The 21630-nt window shown below is 30.2% G+C and overlaps 2 protein-coding genes across 3 annotated transcripts in view; both read right to left on the bottom strand.

Moving 5' to 3' along the window:
• Positions 1 to 21630, bottom strand: part of LOC128996846 (zwei Ig domain protein zig-8-like) — a 315132-nt gene that overhangs the window by 165356 nt on the left and 128146 nt on the right. Inside the window, exon 1 of one of the 2 annotated variants that reach the window (XM_054422351.1) lies at positions 3365 to 3420. The exons of the other annotated variant lie outside the window; for it this stretch is intronic. The gene's annotated coding sequence lies outside the window, so the exon portion shown is untranslated. Of the gene's footprint in view, positions 1 to 3364; positions 3421 to 21630 lie in introns of those variants that run through there. 2 annotated transcript variants of the gene reach the window in all.
• LOC128997474 (dermorphin peptides-like) lies at positions 11732 to 12067 on the bottom strand. The gene has a single exon (XM_054423113.1). It carries the CDS (start codon positions 12065 to 12067, stop codon positions 11732 to 11734), a length of 336 nt encoding a protein of 111 aa, XP_054279088.1.

Below are 21630 nucleotides of genomic sequence, written 5' to 3'. Positions count from 1 at the left end.
AAAATACTGACTGAGTATATGTACTGTGAACATCGTTTACAAACATGTTGTCTAGTCAGCTAAATATATTAAAATCTTGTTAAAGAGGCCATTGAAAGCAACAGGAATTTACGGAAAGAAATGCGAAGATAATGGAATAAATACGATGAAGGTATTTTTTTACACTCCATTAAACAAAAAAACTTCTAATAAGGTTTTAAAATCTGCTAATGGACTTTTACTGGCTGTTTTCACTTGTCGGCCAGCATTAGTGGTTTATATTTTAAGTTTTTAACCTCTTCGCTTTGTTGTTCAAAGGTTTATTGCGGACATTTTCCATCACGAATGTAAAAAACAATACACAACATTCGTGATGGAAAATGTCCGCAATAAACCTTTGAACAACATTAACTCACCGTCACCAACAATGAACTTCAAACTCTTCGCTTTGGTAGTAAGTTTAATTTCAATAGGTTTCCCTTAGTGATCATAAGATAGCTAGCTCTCTTTCTATAAATATTTTTATTTATTATTATAAAAACCAAACTTGAAAGGTAAAATAAAATTGTCGAATAAAAAAAATGTATCAAATTTAAAAAGTTGGAATTTTAAAATTAAATAGAATTAATAGAAGCTCTCGTACTTTTATTTGGCAAATATTATTTTTTACGTTGTTCACGACTAAAACATATTATACGTAGTAGAAGATGAGTCAATTCAAATTTTGGTTTTGGTACAGCATTCTTCTATTGTATAAAGTACGGCTGAAAAAAATCACTTAATTGCGCTTATTATGTACCTAGGTGCACCGCTTTAAAGCTAATAACACTAGCTAATAATACGCCTAATGATAAAGCTAATAATATGTGTCTATGTGAGACCGTTTTACAACCCATCCCTATCACCCACATCTGACCCTTCTATACAATTGTCGGTACTTTCCTGTTAAAGGGAACATTCATAAATATCGATTATTTCTTTTCGATATATCAATATTTTTGTTTTCCATCCGATATATTGATAGTAACAAATTGAAACATATCAGCTGACAAGTACGATATAGGATAGAGTAAATAAATATCGTTCAGTATCAACAAAAAAAAAAAAAAAAATATATTGAAATGGAACTGTTCTAAACTAACCTAACCAACCAAACTTGCTGTAACATTTCAAAATTCCGTTTGATAGCCTATTCCCCATATGCCTTTTCTGTTATCAAATGGAATTTTGAAACGGTAACTTAGCCTATACAGCAAGTTTGGTTAATTATGCTAGGTTAGTTTAGAATAGTTTCATGTCCTAATCCAATATAGGTTATTATTTTTGCCTAAACAAGGTTAGTTCTTAATTTGTAATTTAAATGCATTTGAAGATATTAAAACAGAAGGAATACCAATCGTGAAGTAAAACGAAAATATCGATATATCGAAAATAAATCATCGATAATAATGAATTTTTCTTTTAACCGGAAAGTACCCTATTGTCTGGTACGTAAATCTGGTCTATAAAACGATCTTAATACATAATAATCACAGGAATACTATGAGAATAGCTTTATAATCTTGCTGCTAATGAAATAACTCTTTTCAAAGGGAAATACTTCAATATACTTTAAAGGGATATATTCTCGGAGGAAGGAATAGTGTTCAGCCAAATATCTTACATTAGATTGAATTTATACACGTCCTTTTTATCATACTATTACATTCAGGTTGAAAAATATTTTTAATTGAAGATATTCCTCAAACCTTCATAAGATTCATAATCCACGAATTCCTGATTCATACAATCTAAGTTACTTAAATGGTATTTGTAACAGTTAATTATACGTGTTAATGCTAGATATAAGTTCGGTCTAACTAAAAACTTTATATTAACGTAGTGTTTTTCCTTATACAAATATTGTCACAAGTTATTAATTTATTTATTGATTTTCATAAACAATCGATTCATCTATAGTATAGTAAAATAATAAAGTAAATTGATATGATTCAATGTAATGAACTTTAAAAGTCGGTCGTACCTGCACAGCCCTTTTCGATTTCAAAATCTTAATCCAAAATTGAACTTACTAGGATTGAGGATTATAAAATTAACCAGTGGCAAAAAATCTATGTTTCACCGAAATTCACCTTATGTTTTTTTATTGTTCTATATTTTCTACTTTATTCATGTTTCATAGAATGATATACTATATCAATATTATTTGACATATAATTGTGATCTATGATGCATGAATTTACATTTAATTAAATACGATCGATTTTCGTTGATTCAATAATAAAGTAAACATATCAACGTAGCTTTTATATTATTGCCCTTGTGTAATATTATGATAGATGGCCCAGAGAAATCTAAAATTGCAATCATTAAGTTAACTCATTTGTAAATATTTTTCAAAAATATATCTTCCTTATTTTTATTTCTTTTCGAATGCAACTTATTGTAAGAAATAAAGTGTAATGTTTCAGAGGCAAGTTCAAAAGGTGATAAATATCCCGATCGGGCCCAGAGGCCTGAGAAGTGTTGAAATATAAGGCTTCATACTATCTCCGGTAATAAACATTTTATCTCAGCCATAACATATTTCCATTACACAGTAGTTTCTAGTTCTAGCAAGCTTCAGAATTTGTTCACAGAAAAACTGGACTAATTATTGAAACATCAAACATAAAAAAGTGTGATTATGTTATTTATCATAGTTTTTATCTATACTTTATAGCTTTGTTGATCCACAAATATATTCTTCCAAGCTCACATTTTAAATACACAATAATTGCCTAAAAACATATAGATAGGTATACAAGTATTACATAATCACAAAACGTTCCTAGAAAGAGCTCTAGTTGTATTTTGCTCCTGAAATCAGAATAAAAATGAACATGCATCACTACTTATAAACAGCAATAACTTTCACAACTTGCAACTTTCCTTACTGATTTTCACAGTTTTATTGTTTAATCCTGCAAATATGTTGCACTATTCCAATTTTTCATTGAAATGATTGTGTTATATTTATAAGTAACATAGTAAAATATTTACCTCAAATGCCGAAGGAATTTATGGCAACATCCATAAACAAGACACTTGTTGTGGTAGATTTTCATCGAGTGGGTTTTGGTTGAAAGCCAAACTGGCCATAGTAAATTAACACGAACAACTCGCAGTGTTGATTGTAGGTCACAACATTTAGTAAAAAAAAGAATGTCGTAAAAAGTGAATTTCCTTTTTAAGAAATGTTTACACATATTTTGTCACATACGTATGGCATAACGGTAATTATAAGTAACATTCTTAACTATCTAAAAATGACCATAAAATACTTTTAATTTATCTCATTTAAATATTTGAACAGTTTGGGAAGTATCTTTTTACTTCAACATACCTGAATTTTAAATGATACTCCAGTTATTCCTAATCCATCCATATACATAGGTACCTGAAAATTTGAACCATAATTAGCACTAAATATTTTTAATAAATTTAAAGTGATGCAATATAAGCCCAAAACATGTAATTTGACGATTACTATAACGTATTCGAAATATTTCGGATTATTTTTTTTAACTAATGTGCCATATTATTTGAGCTGCTAACTAAACAATTCGTCTACAATTAAAGTGGGTGTTATTTTGACATTTGCTTCAACCATTATTTTGAACAATAAATCATATGTAATAGTTTATAAAAGTTAACATAAAAAAACTGCCTTGATTCATATATATCACACCTTAATGTAAGAGTGTAGTAGCCAATACTTTACTGGAGTGGAAACCCGTGACTTTGTTACAAGATTTATTGTATGGCTTAATTTATCTTGGTAGCTGACCTCTCTTTGTCTATAAAAAGGTAAGAAGGAAAACGCTTGCATTTGGTTTTTTTTTTATTTTGTATATATAACAGTAATTAAAACGTCAAACAACTTTTTGAAATGCAGTATAAAATAAGGATTTGATTGTAAATGCAACGAATACTATTTAAACCATCTATATAAATAGAGTGAAATTTAAAAGAATATCCTAAAAATAATTACACATATTTTCTTTAACATTAGTCTACAAAGATTCATGGCAGGGGTTAATACAGTTAATTTTCTTGATATCAAAGCTCAACATTTCCTTCTTCACGTTGTAAAATTGTAGAACTAATTTTTATTGCATTAAAAATCATCATTGTGTGTGTGTCGAGAAGTATTTTTTAGCAAAACTTTGATATAATCTGCTTGTTAAAAATACTATCTAATAGAAAAAAAAAACTATCAAGCCCTACCAGTATTAATAAATCCTTGAATCTTTTTATCAATAAAAACTAAATGGTTATCATTTTATTAGTAATACACAATGAGTTTATAGGTTTAGGGTGACAAAGAGAATAACTAATATCGCGTGTCAATACTCTTACCCGAGAGAATCAATGATCTCAACTGTTGATGTCAATATTGACGTTGTGTGGGTATTTCAAACACATCTGCTAGTCTATAATCCTGAATAAAAACCGAGTAGTTTCATCTGGTTTAGATTATGTCAAAAACAATAATACTATTAAATAGTTTAATCTCACATGCAAAAAAGTCAAAGATTTTATGTGTTTGTAATTAATTGAGTTTAACAGTTGTCTCCTTTTTTGTTTTACAATTGAGTTGTTATTTAATGATTGTCTGAAGTTTACTATTAGCCCGTCAGCAACAAACCACTACATCTAGATACTCAATATTTGTAGTATTATTCGTATTCATAATGTAGCGATGGACCTATTTGATGATTCAATTATAATCATGTATAATATTGGCAATACGGAAGATATCCTTTTTATGGAGATTTTCTTGCACAGGTAGCAATTACGAAGGAATAACATTTAATATCACTTAAGAGCTCATGTATTTTTTTTATGTTGTCTTTATTATACAAAGCATACTTTGATTCTGTATTTCTCATTGAGAATTAGCTTCCTAGATTACCAATTCATTTTACATTGTCATTCAAAGATCAATATTAAGCTATTTACAGTATTTTCAAACAATTATTACCTATTTCTTCAAAAATTATTCTTTGTATCAATCAACTTTGTATTATTCTTGTATCAAATATACAAACAAACCCAAAAATGTTATCACAATTTTTTATAGTTTCATAGAGAAGGACTGATTAATTTATAAATATTAGAGGCACCAACCAGTATTTTTTTGATCCTTGATTACCAATGTTTGTTATGTTTATAAACATTTTCTTTCCGAACTTGTGTTAATCTACCATGAGCGCACTAAGCTAAAACCAGTGACATTAAAACCAATTTTATTTTATAACACAATTTGAAACAAAAATGTTCATTACTGTTTCAGCGAAACGCTACTCGACAATAGCCTGTCAATAAAGTTGTTCTGAGATGGATTGATGGATTTCCAATATAACTCTATACTGCGAAGTGACTACTGACTAGGCTATAAAAATCATCCATACAACAAGTTATGTTTAGAACCTGTCCAAAATGAGGCATTTATTCTCTTAGTGTAAGCTTAAAACTGTTTATCTAATTGTGTTCAATAATTATAAAATAAGTTCTCACCAATGTATTTGTTTTATTGTGTACACCTGTTTAGATTGTTTTTTTGTTTTTTTTGGAATTAAGAGTCGATATATTGATCACAAACGTAAATTTACGTATGATAGACCGTCTATATTACTGATTTATTGGGCTTGGTATTATTAAATTCCCTTATTGTAAAACCTTACATAGCGTAGATGTTATCTATGCTGAATATATGCGTTTTAATAGTAAAAAAATAATAATTTGAAGTTAAATAATGTTTAAAAAAAACTTTTTTCTCCTTTCAATTGTTTTGCCGTGTTGTAGAATTTCTTGAATTTCAAATGTGTAATAGTTTTAAAAAACTAAAGCAATTTAAATACATTTATTTGTAGAATACAAAGTTATATTTGGTGTTTCAAACCCAATAAGTAATAACGTGTCATGATGTACAAAATTCTCATAGATTATTAGATTAACAATATTACATATTATTATATAGGTATTGGGCAATTTTAATTCTAAATTAGTAATATAAAAAAAACAGTTAAATACGAGTTGTTTAAATTCTTGAGGATATTTAAATAAGACAATCTATTAAATTGTAGGCAGCAAACTTTTGGTTTTGTATTCATTACTGTTAGTAACTTGTTGAATTAAATGCAATAAAATCCAAACATTTAATGACATCATCAGGCTGATAGGTATACGTAAATAATTTCAAGAAAATCCAATCAGTAGCTGGATATTTAGTTAGTCTGTAGGTTTACTGAAGCTGGGTTATTTATAGAATTTTTTTTATATTAAATAATTCCACTAATCCAAAAACACTCTGGTGATCATTTTTTATTTTTCATTTTATGGAATAACATTTTTACTCATAAAGTATATATGTTTTTAATAAAAAGGAAAAAAAAACATACATACATACAAATCGTAATGGTTCTTTTGGTCTCTGGAGACATCAAAATGAAAAAGTGCATCGATTCCAGGCCTAAGTCTTACCATGCCACCTACGGTAATAGCTACTTCCCTATAAGGAAATTATCTGAAAGAACCATAAACCAAACAGCATCTAGAGACCATCTTGGTTACTAATGTTAGCTCTAGATCAAGGTTAAGGGTTTCCATGATACCTAGGTGATAAATCTCAAATGTCTGCTGTAAAATCGATGTTGCCCGACCATAGACAAACCACTCCACAGCTTGTTATTTCATATTGACTTTTATAGTTAAACTTTTACTAAATTATACTATCTAGATATGTCAAACCTAATAAATAAAAAGTATAAAACATAAAAACAAATTCTCGGTCATTACAGATGGTTTTAAATCACATTAATATTTTTTTACGATAAAAAAAAACTATTTTTGGGAAAAATATGAGTTATAGTATATTTATTTAAATTGACTTCCAAACAATGGTTGGTTAATATTATACCCTTCTAGTTTGCTAAGCAATATGATGCGTTTTTATATTTCTGAGAAGAATTTATGTTCCAAAACGAATGCTGTATTTTAAACATATTGCAAAATGTCCTGTTTAAGACCAATCAATTTGGCTTACGACCATAACACACCCTGATAAAAGTCCGTTGTCAGCCCAGGCAATCCAATAAATATTACATTAGAAAAACAGTTTTCATCTAGTGCGATAGTGATTAATTATGTAACAGAATAGCAATGAACTAAACGGCCTAATATAAGTAACTTGGTTAATTTTATAAAAATTGCCTGGTTATTTAAACATTTATGCAAAGTTGATAGGGAGTATGGTTTTAAGTGTTTGGACAGTACGTCAATATTCAAATAACTGTAAGTAAATTAGGGATTAGTTAAATATTTCATACAACATTTTATTGCTAAATAAACTGTTAAATTGAATTTATAAAACAAACAAACACTTTATTGATTTCATAAAAATTGTCAAGAAACATGTATCACTTAACTTTTTAAACTGATTCTAAATATTTTTATTATAAAAGTAAATGTACATTTATCTTTTACAGAATAAAAAACATGTATAAGTGAGTAGATACTACAAATATTTTCTGTATTTTAAGAAATCATGATATTTTAAATCATCTTTTGTAGAGATATAAGACATGTGTTAAAAGGAACATTCGGAATATCCACACGTAAAGGCGTGGAGTATAAAAAGCTGGGTTTACAACTCTCAACTGAGCAAGGTTGGCAGCTTGGTTTCTTCAGCTTGGGGATTTCTAAATTACAAGGATGTTGATAAAAAAGATTTAGGCTGTACACATTTACCATTTCATTTCTTCATAGTGAATTCATTTAAAGAAAAATATTATCAAAAATTACGAAGAATATCAATATTTATTAGATTGTCTAGGAGTGAAACGATAATCTTACGTTTAGCTCAACAATTATTAGGATTCTATTATTATTATTAGTAAAACAGATTGCAGAAATAAAAATAATTTTATCTTGAACAAAGATTTTAAATTTCACCCACTCGTCTAGTATTATTACAATCATGTAATGATAATACTACAACCAACGAAACAAAAATGCGTTATACAATTAATTAATTCTCTTATGATTGAAAAAAAAATTATAAGCCACCAACAGACATTTTGCTTATATCATTTCAGTTTTATAAATCAATAGAATCTTAAAATATTAATAAAATTCTATATTATCAATTCCGTTAACAAGAAAACAACACTCAATTCCTTTTTTTCTTGTGCAAACAAATTCGTTGATATAATTAATTTCCAGAGTGAGAGGTTATGATGGGACTAATCACTAAAAGAATAAAAAAAAACAGTTTCAATAATTTAGATTAGTTTGACAAAAAAACCTTCCTTTTATTTTTACCCTTCGGCTTCTATTATTAAAGATAAATGCTCATGTGTACCGTTATTACTTATCACCGTACCGTAATACATATACCATTATTAAACCATCCATAATTTGGTAAATTTGATTGTGGAGTCATCTATTTCTAATCGTTAATGTTATCTAGGATAGTTAATTTTTTTAACTTCAAAATACATACCAGGATTAATAAAAATCTGTTGGAATTTTTTAGGTAAAAAGATCAAGTATAATAAACAATATGGCAGATATCTGAGTAAAATATGAATTTTTAAATTACCTTTTATATATATCGTTCTCTTTTTTTGTATGAGACCATAATTCGGACACGATGTTTATTAATTTAATTAAATAAAATAATATAAAATATTATTTCACTTTTTATTGAAAAAGTAGCACTAAAAAGTGAAAATTTAACACAAACATTTTAAGACCCTTCATGTCAAAATGCATACAGCCAATAGAGTTCGAATGCATAGAATAACAAATGTTAAAATCCATGCTTTGTTAAACACTAAAGAACAGATCCCAACAACCATTATAACACGTTTTAAACGTTTATAACTTTTATTTGCATACAATAAAGTAACATATAAAAATATATTAATCTGGTAGTGGAGGTTTTAACGGGATATTTCAGAGGCAACGACATGTGTAAGATTTTTTAAGATATTTATTTGTACGTTATTTATTGCTATTAGTTCGTTTTTGTCACATATTGTATTGTTGTGAGTGATTACACTAAAAATTATAATTTATTCAGCAAGATGAACTTTTACCATATTTATTATTTATAATGCATGTCAAGATTTTGTTGTTAGAATATTAATGCTACAATGTAACTGGGTTTATCCTGTTTTGCAGCATTGTAATAAAAGAAATAAATAAATGTGTAATATCACTAATATCCGCTCTATGATCACGATAATACTCTGGTGGAACGTACGGTAATCCCCTCACTATTGGCCCTGTACACAACTAACAATTCCAGCTATATTTTTATTTCGTATGAGGATACAGCATTTACAAATGCATTACATGTATCTATTTCATTTAAATTAAAATGTAGGTTTAATTAGTATTCTAAATTTTACTGACTTTAAGATTTAAAAAATAGTTTAAAAGAAAATTGTCTTGCCTATACAGGGTGATCATCTCAAGGAGGCCACCATTGGGATATCGGAAACGGTAAGAATGAGAGAAAACTTTAAATGGGGGACATTCCTTTATTTTTTGTGGCAGTTAAAAATATGAGTTTATTTTTTTCGAAATTCAGCCGCCATTTTCCAAAATGGCGGCCAACTTTGAAATTTCTTATGGAACAACCTATATTTTATCATGTTTTCGGATAGAACAGGCAATTTAAAAACTTTTTTATTCATGAAATTTTTTCGATTTACCCACTCGTTTAGGAGTTACATCCTATGAAAAAATGACTTCCGGTGTACATTTTACATCATGTAGCTCCTAAACAAGTAGGTTTATAGCGAAAATGTGAAAAGTAAATAAGTCAAAGAAGTCTTAATATTGCATCCACATTCCATAAAGGCCATAAAATACACCGTTTTCCACTTTTCAAGTTTGCCGCCATTTTGGAAAATGGCCGCCATTTTTGAAATAATAGAATTAATAGTTTTAAAGAATTTTATGGTCTTTTTGGAATGTGGATGGAATTTTAAGACTTATTTGACTTATTTACTTTTCGCATTTTCGCTATAAACCTACTTGTTTAGGAGCTACATGATGTAAAATGTATACCGGAAGTCATTTTTCCATAGGCTGTAACTCCTAAACGAGTGGGTTTATCAAAAAAATGTCATGAATAAAAAAGTTTTTAAATTGCCTGTTCTATCCGAAAACATGATAAAATATAGGTTGTTCCATAAGAAATTTCAAAGTTGGCCGCCATTTTGGAAAATGGCGGCTGAATTTCGAAAAAATAAACTCATATTTTTAACTGCCACAAAAAATAAAGGAATGTCCCCCATTTAAAGTTTTCTCTAATTCTTACCGTTTCCGATATCCCAATGGTGGCCTCCTTGAGTTGATCACCCTGTATATCCCACCCACATATCTTAGGGCTAAGATTTTCATGGCATTTTAACATTGTTAAAAGACATTAATTACCTGCGGGATTTGACTATAGGACACCGAAGTAAGGGTTCCTTGGTCAATTAAAAGATCTAAAAATATAGAACTTCATGATTGAAGTTTTACTTGTGTTAAGTAAACTTGTGTTAAGTAATTTAAATGTTAACAATTTTGTAACATGGACGATACCAATGTGACGTTGTATAATAAAAGTAAAACGCAATTACACCTCATTGTATTAATCACAGCAAAAGCCCGTAACTGCAACAAAAGTAGTGTTAATAACAAAATGTTGAGGTCTGAAGGTTTTAGTTGATCGGAGAAAGGGTGTCACGGGAAATTGTATGGAGTTTGGAGTAAGGGGGAGAATTGAAGAGGCCAAAAAGTGTAGGGGTGAGGATTCAATTGAGCTGATGTTAATAAAGCTATTTTCCCCCTTTTCCCATACAAAAAATTTTGTTTATACAAATGGTTTAAGTATTCTCCTGAAGCGTACTCTTCTTGCTATGTAGGTTTTTCATTTAAATCCTCCCTAAATTGAGAATTTTCACCAATGGTATTCTTACGGGAAATAACATTGACAATTTGTTACTTTGGGATGGGTCTTTTCTATACCTAGTTCCTATCACGTATTTTAGTATCTCTACCCATTCATCCATGAAAAAATATATCAGATTTAAAAACATCAGCCAAGGTTTTTTCTAACTTTTTTCATTTCATACAATTGTTATAGCTCAACCACCATAAGCTAGATGTTTGCCTATCTTAGGGCTGTCCTATACAGTAATAGGCATTTTTATTAAATTGGCTAAGGACTTATGTTGGGAAAAGCGGTACGTATTTTAATTGACCAAGGATTGATGTCAAAGCAGTACCTATTTTCCGGTAATGCAAAATTATGTTTTGGTTCTCGCTCTAACATTTTTTCTGTGATTTGACTACCCCCACTGAATATTCACCTAGACTTACAACATTTTGCTGTGTCTGGAATATCCACATTTTGCACGGTTTTTAGTGGTGCGTTTAAAACTAAGACATTATTAGAAAACGAGAGCTCGCCACGTGTCGAAAAACCTGACCAAAAATATGTATTTTGCAAACTTTTTTATTTTCACCCTACGCTGTAAATAAAACATGTGATTGGAATTTCATCAATTTGTTTTGATTTTCTGTTTATATTTTGTTGTTATTTCGTGAACAACATAGCAACCTATAAGGTCCATGTTAGTTATTTTGAATTCATTTGTTGTACTTATTGTTTAGCCTTTTTTAATTTATAAAGGAATCCTACACATCAACCACCGGGCAATGCATCTTTGCCCATCTCTGGGTATTTTCTTTTTTGTTCACCACCGGGTAATGCGTCTTTGCCCATCTCTGGGTATTTTCTTTTTTGTTCACCACCGGGTAATGCGTCTTTGCCCATCTTTGGGTATTTTCTTTTTTCTTCACCACCGAGTATTGCGTATTTACCCATCTCTGGGTATTTTCTTTTTTCTTCACCACCGGGTAATGCGTCTTTGCCCATCTCTGGGTATTTTCTTTTTTCTTCACCACCAGGTAATGCGTATTTGCCCATCTCTGGGTATTTTCTTTTTTCTTCACCATCGGGTAATGCGTATTTGCCCATCTCTGGGTATTTTCTTTTTTCCCACCACCGGGTTATGCGTCTTCACCCATCCCTGGTTATTTTATCTTTGTCCACCACCGGGTTGTGCGTCTTCACCCATCTCTGGTTATTTTATCTTTGTCCACCACCGGGTTATGCGACTTCACCCATCTCTGGTTATTTTATCTTTGTCCACCACCTGGTTAGCGTCTTCACCCATCTCTGGGTATTTTGTTTTTATCCACCATCGGATAATGTGTCTTTGCCCATCTCTGGTTATTTTGTCTTTGTCCCCCTTCGGGTAATGCAACTTTGCCCATCTCTGGGTATTTTGTCTTTACTTGCCACCGGGTAATGCGGCTTTGTCCATTTCTAGGTATATTGTCTATGCCAACTACTGGGTATTTTGTCTTTGTCCACGTCTGGATATTGTGTTTTTCACAATGTCCGGGTATTGTGTCTTTTTCCACCTCATTTCTTGTTTGGGCACCTTTCTTGTCCTTTTTCCTGCCCTGACCTATCTGGAATCTGGACCCACTGTCTTAGTTCTCTCTCTGTGGCGGGGCTTGGTGGTGGGGAAGGATTATGTCCTCGATAAGTTAACCGCTAAACCGTCATTGTTGCCACAGTACAAGCTAAGCCCTTCTTAAACATTACTAAACAAAATAATCAACTTTTCAACTACAGTATAGGTTTTTGGGAGGGAATGATTCTCTTGCAAGGATTCAGTATTAATTGATTTCTTTATATCCGTGATACATAAACTATAGTGTGTAGAAGGCTTACACAAAGACCTTACAGGCTTAAAGGCTCTCATACATGCTTACGACCATAAAATATTTATTAAAATGCCATAACTGAATTTTGTAGTTTTTTAGTCGTTTAGGATTTCAAAGGCACAGCCTTTATATTTTTTTTACATATATTTTTTTTAACCAACTTCTAAATTCTACAAGAAATACTACCAATGAGAATTATAGAGCCGAGAAAGCAAAATTTGATTTGAGCAAGATTTTATCCTAATATTGTATTCTACATAATACATATAAATGGTATCATCAATATGACACATACTTTCTCCCATTAGCTTGTCAATAACCTTTATAATGGCTAAGCGGTGGGAGTAACTATGATAATTTATAGGCAAAATAACAAAAGTTTTATAATTTTTTGAACCGTTACTTTTACAGCAATGGGGGGTGCACTATTTTTGTTTTTAATTATAAGGACCATAACACATTCATTTTAATAAAAAATTGCTTTTTCAAACCCCAAAAGGGGTTTCTTATAAAGAAATACTCTTTATTGACTGTTTTATTTGTGACCTTCTACACACTTCAATCGTTGGATTATAAGCATTATAATAGGATCTGGACGACAAAAGCTGGACCTTATTGATTGTCTGTCAAAACGCCAGGAATAATTGACTTTTGCTTAGCTCAGTACATGTCTGGACCAATTCTCGTAATTTTAATATAAAGAGTATAATACGTTTTATAGCCTTGACAAAAGTGGATGAATTGAGCAAATAAATAGTCCATGTTTTATTTGACGCGAATCTGAATAGTTCATAGAATACGTTGGTTATATAACTACAGGCAATAAATTATTGGTTAATTATTCCTTGTTCATTGCCTATTGCAATATTAGATGTATAATTTGCCTTGTTTAAAGGGCCTTATGTACAATTCAACTATTTAACTTAAATACTTTTATCAGGTAGAACATCTTGTGGTTATTATTTGATGCATATGTGTATGTAAATATAATTTTTATGTTGACCCTTCCTATATAAGGGATAAGGTTATTACCGTAGGTCTCATGGTTAGATATGGAACCAAGACCGATTTACTTTTTCGTTTTGTTGTTCCGAGAGGCCAAAAACACGATCTGTTTAAGTTTATACATAAATGTGTTTGTCCCTATTGTCCTCAATTGCTCAAAATAATTCAATTTTATATAAATTTCGTAAATAACATGGAAACCTAAGTATGTTTGAATGAGTTAACGAACCAGTATGATTAAACTATGGGAATGGGGTGGGGGGTCTAATGGGGTAAAATCTTTTTTTACCCTTAAAACACTGAATTTCCCAATTTCTCTCCGAACTATTTTTAGAGCTAAAAATACAACTGATTTAGTATCTTAAAATGTTTTGTTGCGGATATTAGCTATGAAAAAATCTAAATTGTATATTTAAAATGTCAATTTTAATGTAGAATAGATACCACTATGGATTTTCTCTTGACTGTGATTAAGGCCTACGTATACTCAAAGGCGTGTATTCTCTACCTATAGGTGAAATTCCGTAAGCCTTCATAATTAGTCCCCGCACAATACCACCTTAACCTAATCGTTACCGTTTACACTAGCTTGGCATTATTGTTCCCACAATAGAATTGCATTTAACATAACCAGGTATTTTCTAGGGGGGGGGGACGCTTTAGGAGAATAAGAATCTAGATTAGACCTTTTTTCCGAAACAGTTTTAGATGTTCTTTCCTCCTTAACAAGTCGACACCAGTCTAATAGGGCCAAGGATTTCTTCTATTACAATATCACAAGCGGAAATATAATACGATTATTTTTCATTGTCTAGTTTAATAAGTGTGATTTGCTTAGTTAAAGTCGGACACATTATTGAATTGGAACCAATTAGCTTTCAATCCATTACAATAAGTATTATTGCGATTGTTCTAATAAATACGTGACTATTGTAATGCAAATGGTAATACGTAAACTATGGCTTTCATCAATTTAATATATGCAAATCCTTGGAAAAACTGTTAACTGCAAAAAACATGTTTCTACATAAAAAATTACTTTAGGTTAGCCCATATTTGAATAAATGTTATTTATATGTCCTTTAATTTTGTAAGGACAAATAATTGCACATTTTTTATCTTTTAACTTTTTTATAAACACTTTACTGTTAAGGGTGTACAGGTTATAGTAGGCCTACTTAATGTTCAAATGTATTTATTTGCGTTATTTTTGTTGAATAGGATTAGCTCTAGATTTAACGACGTCAATAATAAGTTATTATACGGTGATTTCAACGTTTATTTGAATGTATACTTTTATCACAAATATTATACAGTAGTACCTAACGATTGTATAAAGGTTTATTATTTTTTTATTTTTTATTGCATGACTTCAAATTAATACCAAAAATCTATGGTATTGAGACTTATAGTAAGTATAAAAAACATTGGGATTTTATTTTAATTTTAAAAGATGTTACTTTACTTTGGCACATGGGCCAAGCTATACAGTATATTTTGTTTCCCTAAAAGATTAGGGCCTTTAAAAACTATCTATACAAACCTTGCCTTGCTTATGTTTTAACACTAATACTATCCTTGGTTTTACTAGAATCTTATGTAAATTAAACAGCCTGTTAACTTTTCCAATTTAATTACGATTCCCTATCGTCGCGGTTTGATTATTTAGGCTCCTCTGGAAGAAAACCATTGTCACTACATAACTCACATCACAATCGAGAAACGTGGCTGTAGTAGATAGTAGATTTTCTAAAACCAATATGTTTATTTTGTAGAATATACTGGGTAAATTATTTTTCCGTTTAAATGTTGTCCATTCAGGGTTGCCACCAGCCATGAAAACCTTGAAAAGCTTGAATTATGCATGAATTCTTGTGACCATTAAAAAAGGCATGGATTATGCATGAATTTCTCCATTGGACCCTGAATTTTAAAGATCAGGATTAATTATTCAATTAGTACAATTAAATTGGCCAAATATTTTTTTTTTTTTTATTTAAAAACGGTTCAGAGAAACCAACACCAAGAGAATACTGTCTGGAAATGATTATTTAACATGTTCCACGATCAGAAACAATTGCTTAGTTAGTTCATTCCAAGTCATTCGAGGTTAGATGCTGATGTGAGCTGAGTCTTTCTGAAGACTTAATATGGTTTGAAAAATCATTAGTAGGCCAACTAGTAGGAAACGGGGTGTGCAATAAAACAAAATTTCCGACTCTTGACGCCTGATTTTAATAGCTTTGTGGATAAACCAATCATATCTTAGTACGTTGAGTAATAAGATAAACCAGTATAAACATAAAGGATATTTTATGACATTCATGTGGAGGGATAAAAAAGGACTTTTTGGCCAGGTGTGCGGGATCTTTGTTTTATTCCGGTGGAAAGACTGAATTAGATCTATACTTATATATAGATATTTTACAATTCTTCTCCAATGTGTCATATAGAATAGCTGGACCCATTTTGTTTTCATCTTTGTTTTGAATGTATATTTATGAATTACTCTGAAATAGTTGAATTTCATGTATGGAAAGCTTATTCAATAGTAACACGCAAAGAAACTGCCCCTTTGTTTGAAGGAAAACAACTACCAAACAGGAATACTTTGAGTTAGGAATAGTTTTCCAGAAACATTGATAAACTGGCCTACCTGATTCTAAAATATTTCTAGGAATTTAAAAATGAGCTAAACAACGTACAGAGACGTAACATAATATCATTATGAGTAACGCATTTATTTACTCCATAAAATAATATGGTGATTAATTTTTTTTTAATTTGTATTTTTTTATGTCTTCTATTTCGTATCTTCCAACTCCATGTCTTCTATTCCACATCTTCCAACTCCATGTCTTCAAATTCCATATCTTCCAATTACGTGTCTTACAGGTTGATCACGTAAACAAATGTCACGTTAGTTTATACCAGGTACCTATAGTCAATTCTTTTAACAAAGTCTGCAGTTGAAATAACGGTTTTCAAAGTTTAAATGAATTTATTATTTTAAATATCCATGGCAACATAAATCAATAATAGTTTAAATAAGATAAAACACAAAGGCAAAAGCTATAACAAATGTTATAAAAGATTAATTTGTTGACCTTTAATAATCTGTGTTAAAAATTCTTTTTCTAGACTAGCTGTGGTCCCGTTCTACGCACGGATAGTGTAGTCAGTCTCTTGGTGTTGGTTTCTCTGAACCGTTTTTAAATATGAAAAAACAAATATTTGGCCAATTTAATTGTACTAATTGAATAATTAATCCTGATCTTTAAAATTCATGGTCCAATGGAGAAATTCATGCATAATCCATGCCTTTTTTCATGGTCACAAAAATGCATGCATAATTCAAACTTTTCAAGGGTTTCATGGCTGGTGGCAACCCTGAATGCTATGATTATTTCCAGGAATTCATTTTTGTAACTAATCTAAGTATTTTTATTGCTATTTGTATGCAGAATAATGTCTTTAAATCTTTGACAACGACTATCAAACATATGAATGTAAACATATCCAGTTTGCAGTTTTTTTTTCAACTTATCAAGTGGCTAATAAATTAATTAAACTATGACAAAGATTAGGGCTAAAATATCTAAGAGGTGAATAAAAAGGGATTTTTGATCTACTTAATATTAGATATCACAATTGTAAAAAGACAAATTAGACAATTAAATAATATGCAAAAGCATAGCAAAATGAAGCAATTCCAGTTTTCCGTTTTCAACCTACCCAGCAGTACTGTACGTAAAGGAACCATTATATTGGTTTCCGATTGTGTTTCCTTTGTCCGTCGTGGTTATTTGATTGTTTGTGCCTAACGATTTGCAAACAAATCGTTATCAACGTTGAAATGTTCCGGGGAGTAAATATCGCTTACATACCAATACCAACATAATTTAAAATAAACAGTTACACCAATGTATGTTTTATACTAGAGTTTTGGGAAAACAATTTGCACTGAATCATGGCACAGTAATATAATTTTAAATTTTATCTCAAATTTCAAATTAAAAAATAATATTAGTAAAATCACTTTTTACTACGTTTTAAAGCACAACTTGCACAAATGTTACTAAGATTTCCAGTCGTCTACCCAATTTTTGCAGTGATAATGTTCGTTTAGTTAGTCGTCATTTTTTTGCCGACTTGCCTAATGTTTTCATGTAGTGTCCGTGTTGTGTGTTGTATGTATTAATTATTAAACTTTAACGCAATGGAAATGAAGAAACCACATTAAAAATGTAAATATGTAAATAGTGGCTCAGTTTAGTTTATGATGACTACGCACTTGATGATGGAGTTATCTCCGAAACGAACGTAGGTAGTGCTCAACTAATCAGGTTTGAGAAGACTGTGTAGCTTTTATATATTTATTAAACGTAATGTGCCACACTGAATAAGCTAACTAATTAACTTTAGACGAATTACTTAAGATGGCTTCATCAAACAAAATATAGGTCTGCTTATCCACTCAAGTGTTCTATTATTACCGTTTGCACGTACGTCGTATTAATTGAACGCGTGAACTGTAACGTAGGGCCTATATTTTGTCTAAACACATTTATAAATATTTTATTGATATTGTTACGAAAAACAAATGTAACACTATTGTGTAAAAATAGTCTCAAACAAAATAACTAATCTTCACTCAACTTTACTGGATGTGAAAGCCATAATAAAGTAGTTACGGAAGAATAGTGTGATAAATGGAGAAACTCTTTTATACGACCTCATCAATGCCGAACTTTCTTTACTTCCTAACAAAATATGTACGCCATTCTTTATATCGTACCAATTTGAAAATTGTTCGATTTCTTCCTCTTAACTGATAATAAGTTTAATATTAGTGCATTAAAAATAAACGGCTTACTTTTATGGCCGTGTTTTTTTCGTTTCTATTTTGCAGTAGCGCTGTTGAATTAAAGCATACCATGTACGTTTAGGCAGCTTGTGTGACATCTTCATGGAGTCTTTTATCCTTATTTGACCAAAACTAACACTATTATTGTCTATTCATTGTCTGCTATACTATTGACAAAATAATTTAAACTTGTCACTGGTATTGCAATCGGGATGTGGGCGATTTTGAGACAAACATACGGTGAAGTCATAAGTCTTCCTCTTCTGTTTCATTTATCATAATGGGGTTGTTGGAATTTGAGTTATTAGGACGGTAGTAAGAGTAGGGGTTTTCCAGAGTCATGGCTGGGAGTATGTTTTGGTTGCTCCGATAAGTAAAAAAAGGAAACAAAAGTTAATTAATAGTTAAAGTAAAAAAGTCTTTTACATATGACAACAAGGAGGTGCATTATAGTTTTAGTGTATTCTGGTTTTAATACTAAAGTATATGAAGGAAGAAAAACTTACACAAAAGATATAAAAAAAAATTGCATGATTTATTAATAATGGAATTTTTATCAAAACTAATGCTATGGAACTAATGCTATGGAAGTATAAATAATAAGGTATTAATATTATTTCACAATACAACTACTTATCGATAACATGAAAGTAACAGTCGTAACGTAATAATATTTTGCAATCCAATAATATTTCGATTTCACAGAAATTTGATTAACCCGGGATTAATTTGGAATATGCTTCACCGTTCGGGTCAAAAGCCCAGTAAACTTTCAACTTTTTTCCATTTACCTTTTGTTGTAGACCATAACAAATTTAAATATTATAATTTAAATGTACTAACCCTATTATTTTATCATGAATACGATATTTAATTAATAGATTTTAAATGTACTTCACGATACTACTGTATCTATAAATAATGGCCTATATTTATTCTATATTTTAAAATACATTTCAAAATGTTTTGAACTCTTATTACATAGTATTAACATAAATAGATGCAGTAAAATATTAAGGTGTTTCGGAAAGGAAATTTGGAAAATAAAATTGTTAACACATTGCAGTTACTCCATTAGATTACATGTAATATTAAAACGATACCAAATGTTAATGTATTGATGGCGTGGTATGTGTTGTAACGAGATATTTGATGACAAAGACAACGACAGATATAATACTACTAATATACTCCAGAAACGCTTTAATATCCTGTGGAATGCTCGCTGAATTTTAACTGCTTATGATCAATACCCCCTCTGGGCTGGCTAGAGCTTGCCCAACCTTTTATCTAACTCATTTTATTAATCTCTACACTGTATGTACAATGCATTGTTAAACAATATAGTTTAGTAATTTACTGTAACTGTTATCAATATTATTAAAGTTCCATATCTAAAATATTTAGTTTTTTAAATAGCATTATATAATACAGAGTGTATACAAACTTCTTCAAAATCTTTTCAGGGAGTTTGTATACATCCTGTAAATTGTTTGAAGGTTTTTCGTAACGTTTAAGTATTACCTTTTTAAATTGATCCAAACAATTAATGTCCTACTAATAAAACTGTATAATAGTATAATAATTTTACCAACACTAACGTTTGATAAATCCGCATGTTTTTTTATGAAATATAATGTTCCATACGTAATACTTACTTATATTAGCCAATATAATTTTTTCACCGGACAAAATATACTTCTTCTGCTGTCGGTTTACCGTTCATACACAACTAAATAAACTTCAGATAAACCTTTGGAAATACAATACAATACACTAGGTTTGTAACTACCCACCTACCTTTTCAGGTATTAATTGTAAGTTCATAACAAATTAAAATATTACATTTATAACGTCTGTAAACCTATGGGCAGCCACCATTAACAATTGTTTAACAATAATTTTCTCGATAACGGCTATACTTAGAACCTTGAAATATTGCATGAACCAGTGTCTCTAACCTATGAAAGCTGCTGCTCTGTTTGGTTGATGACAAAGTGTTGAGGGTCGGTGAGGGTTGTATGGCGAGATCGGTGTAAATGGGGTCAACTGGGTCATGAAATAAGGTCTTTCTTTTTAGACTCAACGTATAATATGTTCATTTCTGTATCGTATGTAACATATGTTTTATATATCTTGCAGTTTTTGTTTTGCGTTTAAAAATACCATTGCTTATGTGTTAAACTTAGTATTGATAATAATAATTGATGAACTGCACCACATAAATATGACTTATTAGGAACGTTAAAAACATCTGAAAAGTATCTAGAACATTTGTGAGCTTACCGTGTGGCCTATTCCTTGTGTATAACTGCATCAGCATATTATAAATAGTCTTAAATTTTACTCAACACATCCTTACTCACATTTAGGGTCATCTTTATACTTAAATGCAATGATGTTCTGTACTGTGAGTTTTGCAGATTTGAAAGTATTGGTTATTTATTAGAGAGTCTAACAATTGATAAATATTCAGTCTAAGTGAAGCACTAGTAATTACATCAACCCAATGAACCGGTAAGCAATTACAACAAGGACACTAGTGTTTGCCCAAATTAACCAATCTCTATTGTGCGATAATTACTAATATTTCATTTCTCTGTTTTAATATGTTGATAGCTGTGTTAGCCGCTAATGACTTATATGGATTATTATCACCATTAATGTTGCCACAGTGTATTACGATGTTTAACTGTGATATAAGAAGCAGTTTTATTTTATGTGTCATTAAATAAAATCCATTTTCCAATGTGAGTTTTTTTACACTAATAATAAGCTATTCAGCAAAATTTTCCTCATTGAATAATTGAAGAATCTTTTTAAAGTTTGTTTACAAGGGTCATACCTACATTAAAGTTGGAACATTTATTTATCATGCTAACATATTTACGATATTTAATTAAATTCTTACTATTAAAACACAATATAACAGC

Source organism: Macrosteles quadrilineatus, unplaced genomic scaffold (assembly GCF_028750875.1).
Source record: "Macrosteles quadrilineatus isolate MER2022 unplaced genomic scaffold, UCM_ALF_1.0 Scaffold_6__1_contigs__length_79288215, whole genome shotgun sequence".
Lineage (NCBI taxonomy): Eukaryota > Metazoa > Arthropoda > Insecta > Hemiptera > Cicadellidae > Macrosteles > Macrosteles quadrilineatus.
This window is presented reverse-complemented; position numbering and strand designations above follow the sequence as displayed.

Coding starts and splice junctions, on each gene's coding strand:
- LOC128997474 (XM_054423113.1), bottom strand. CDS start 12,067: ATGGGCAAATACGCATTACCCGATGGTGAAGAAAAAAGAAAATACCCA.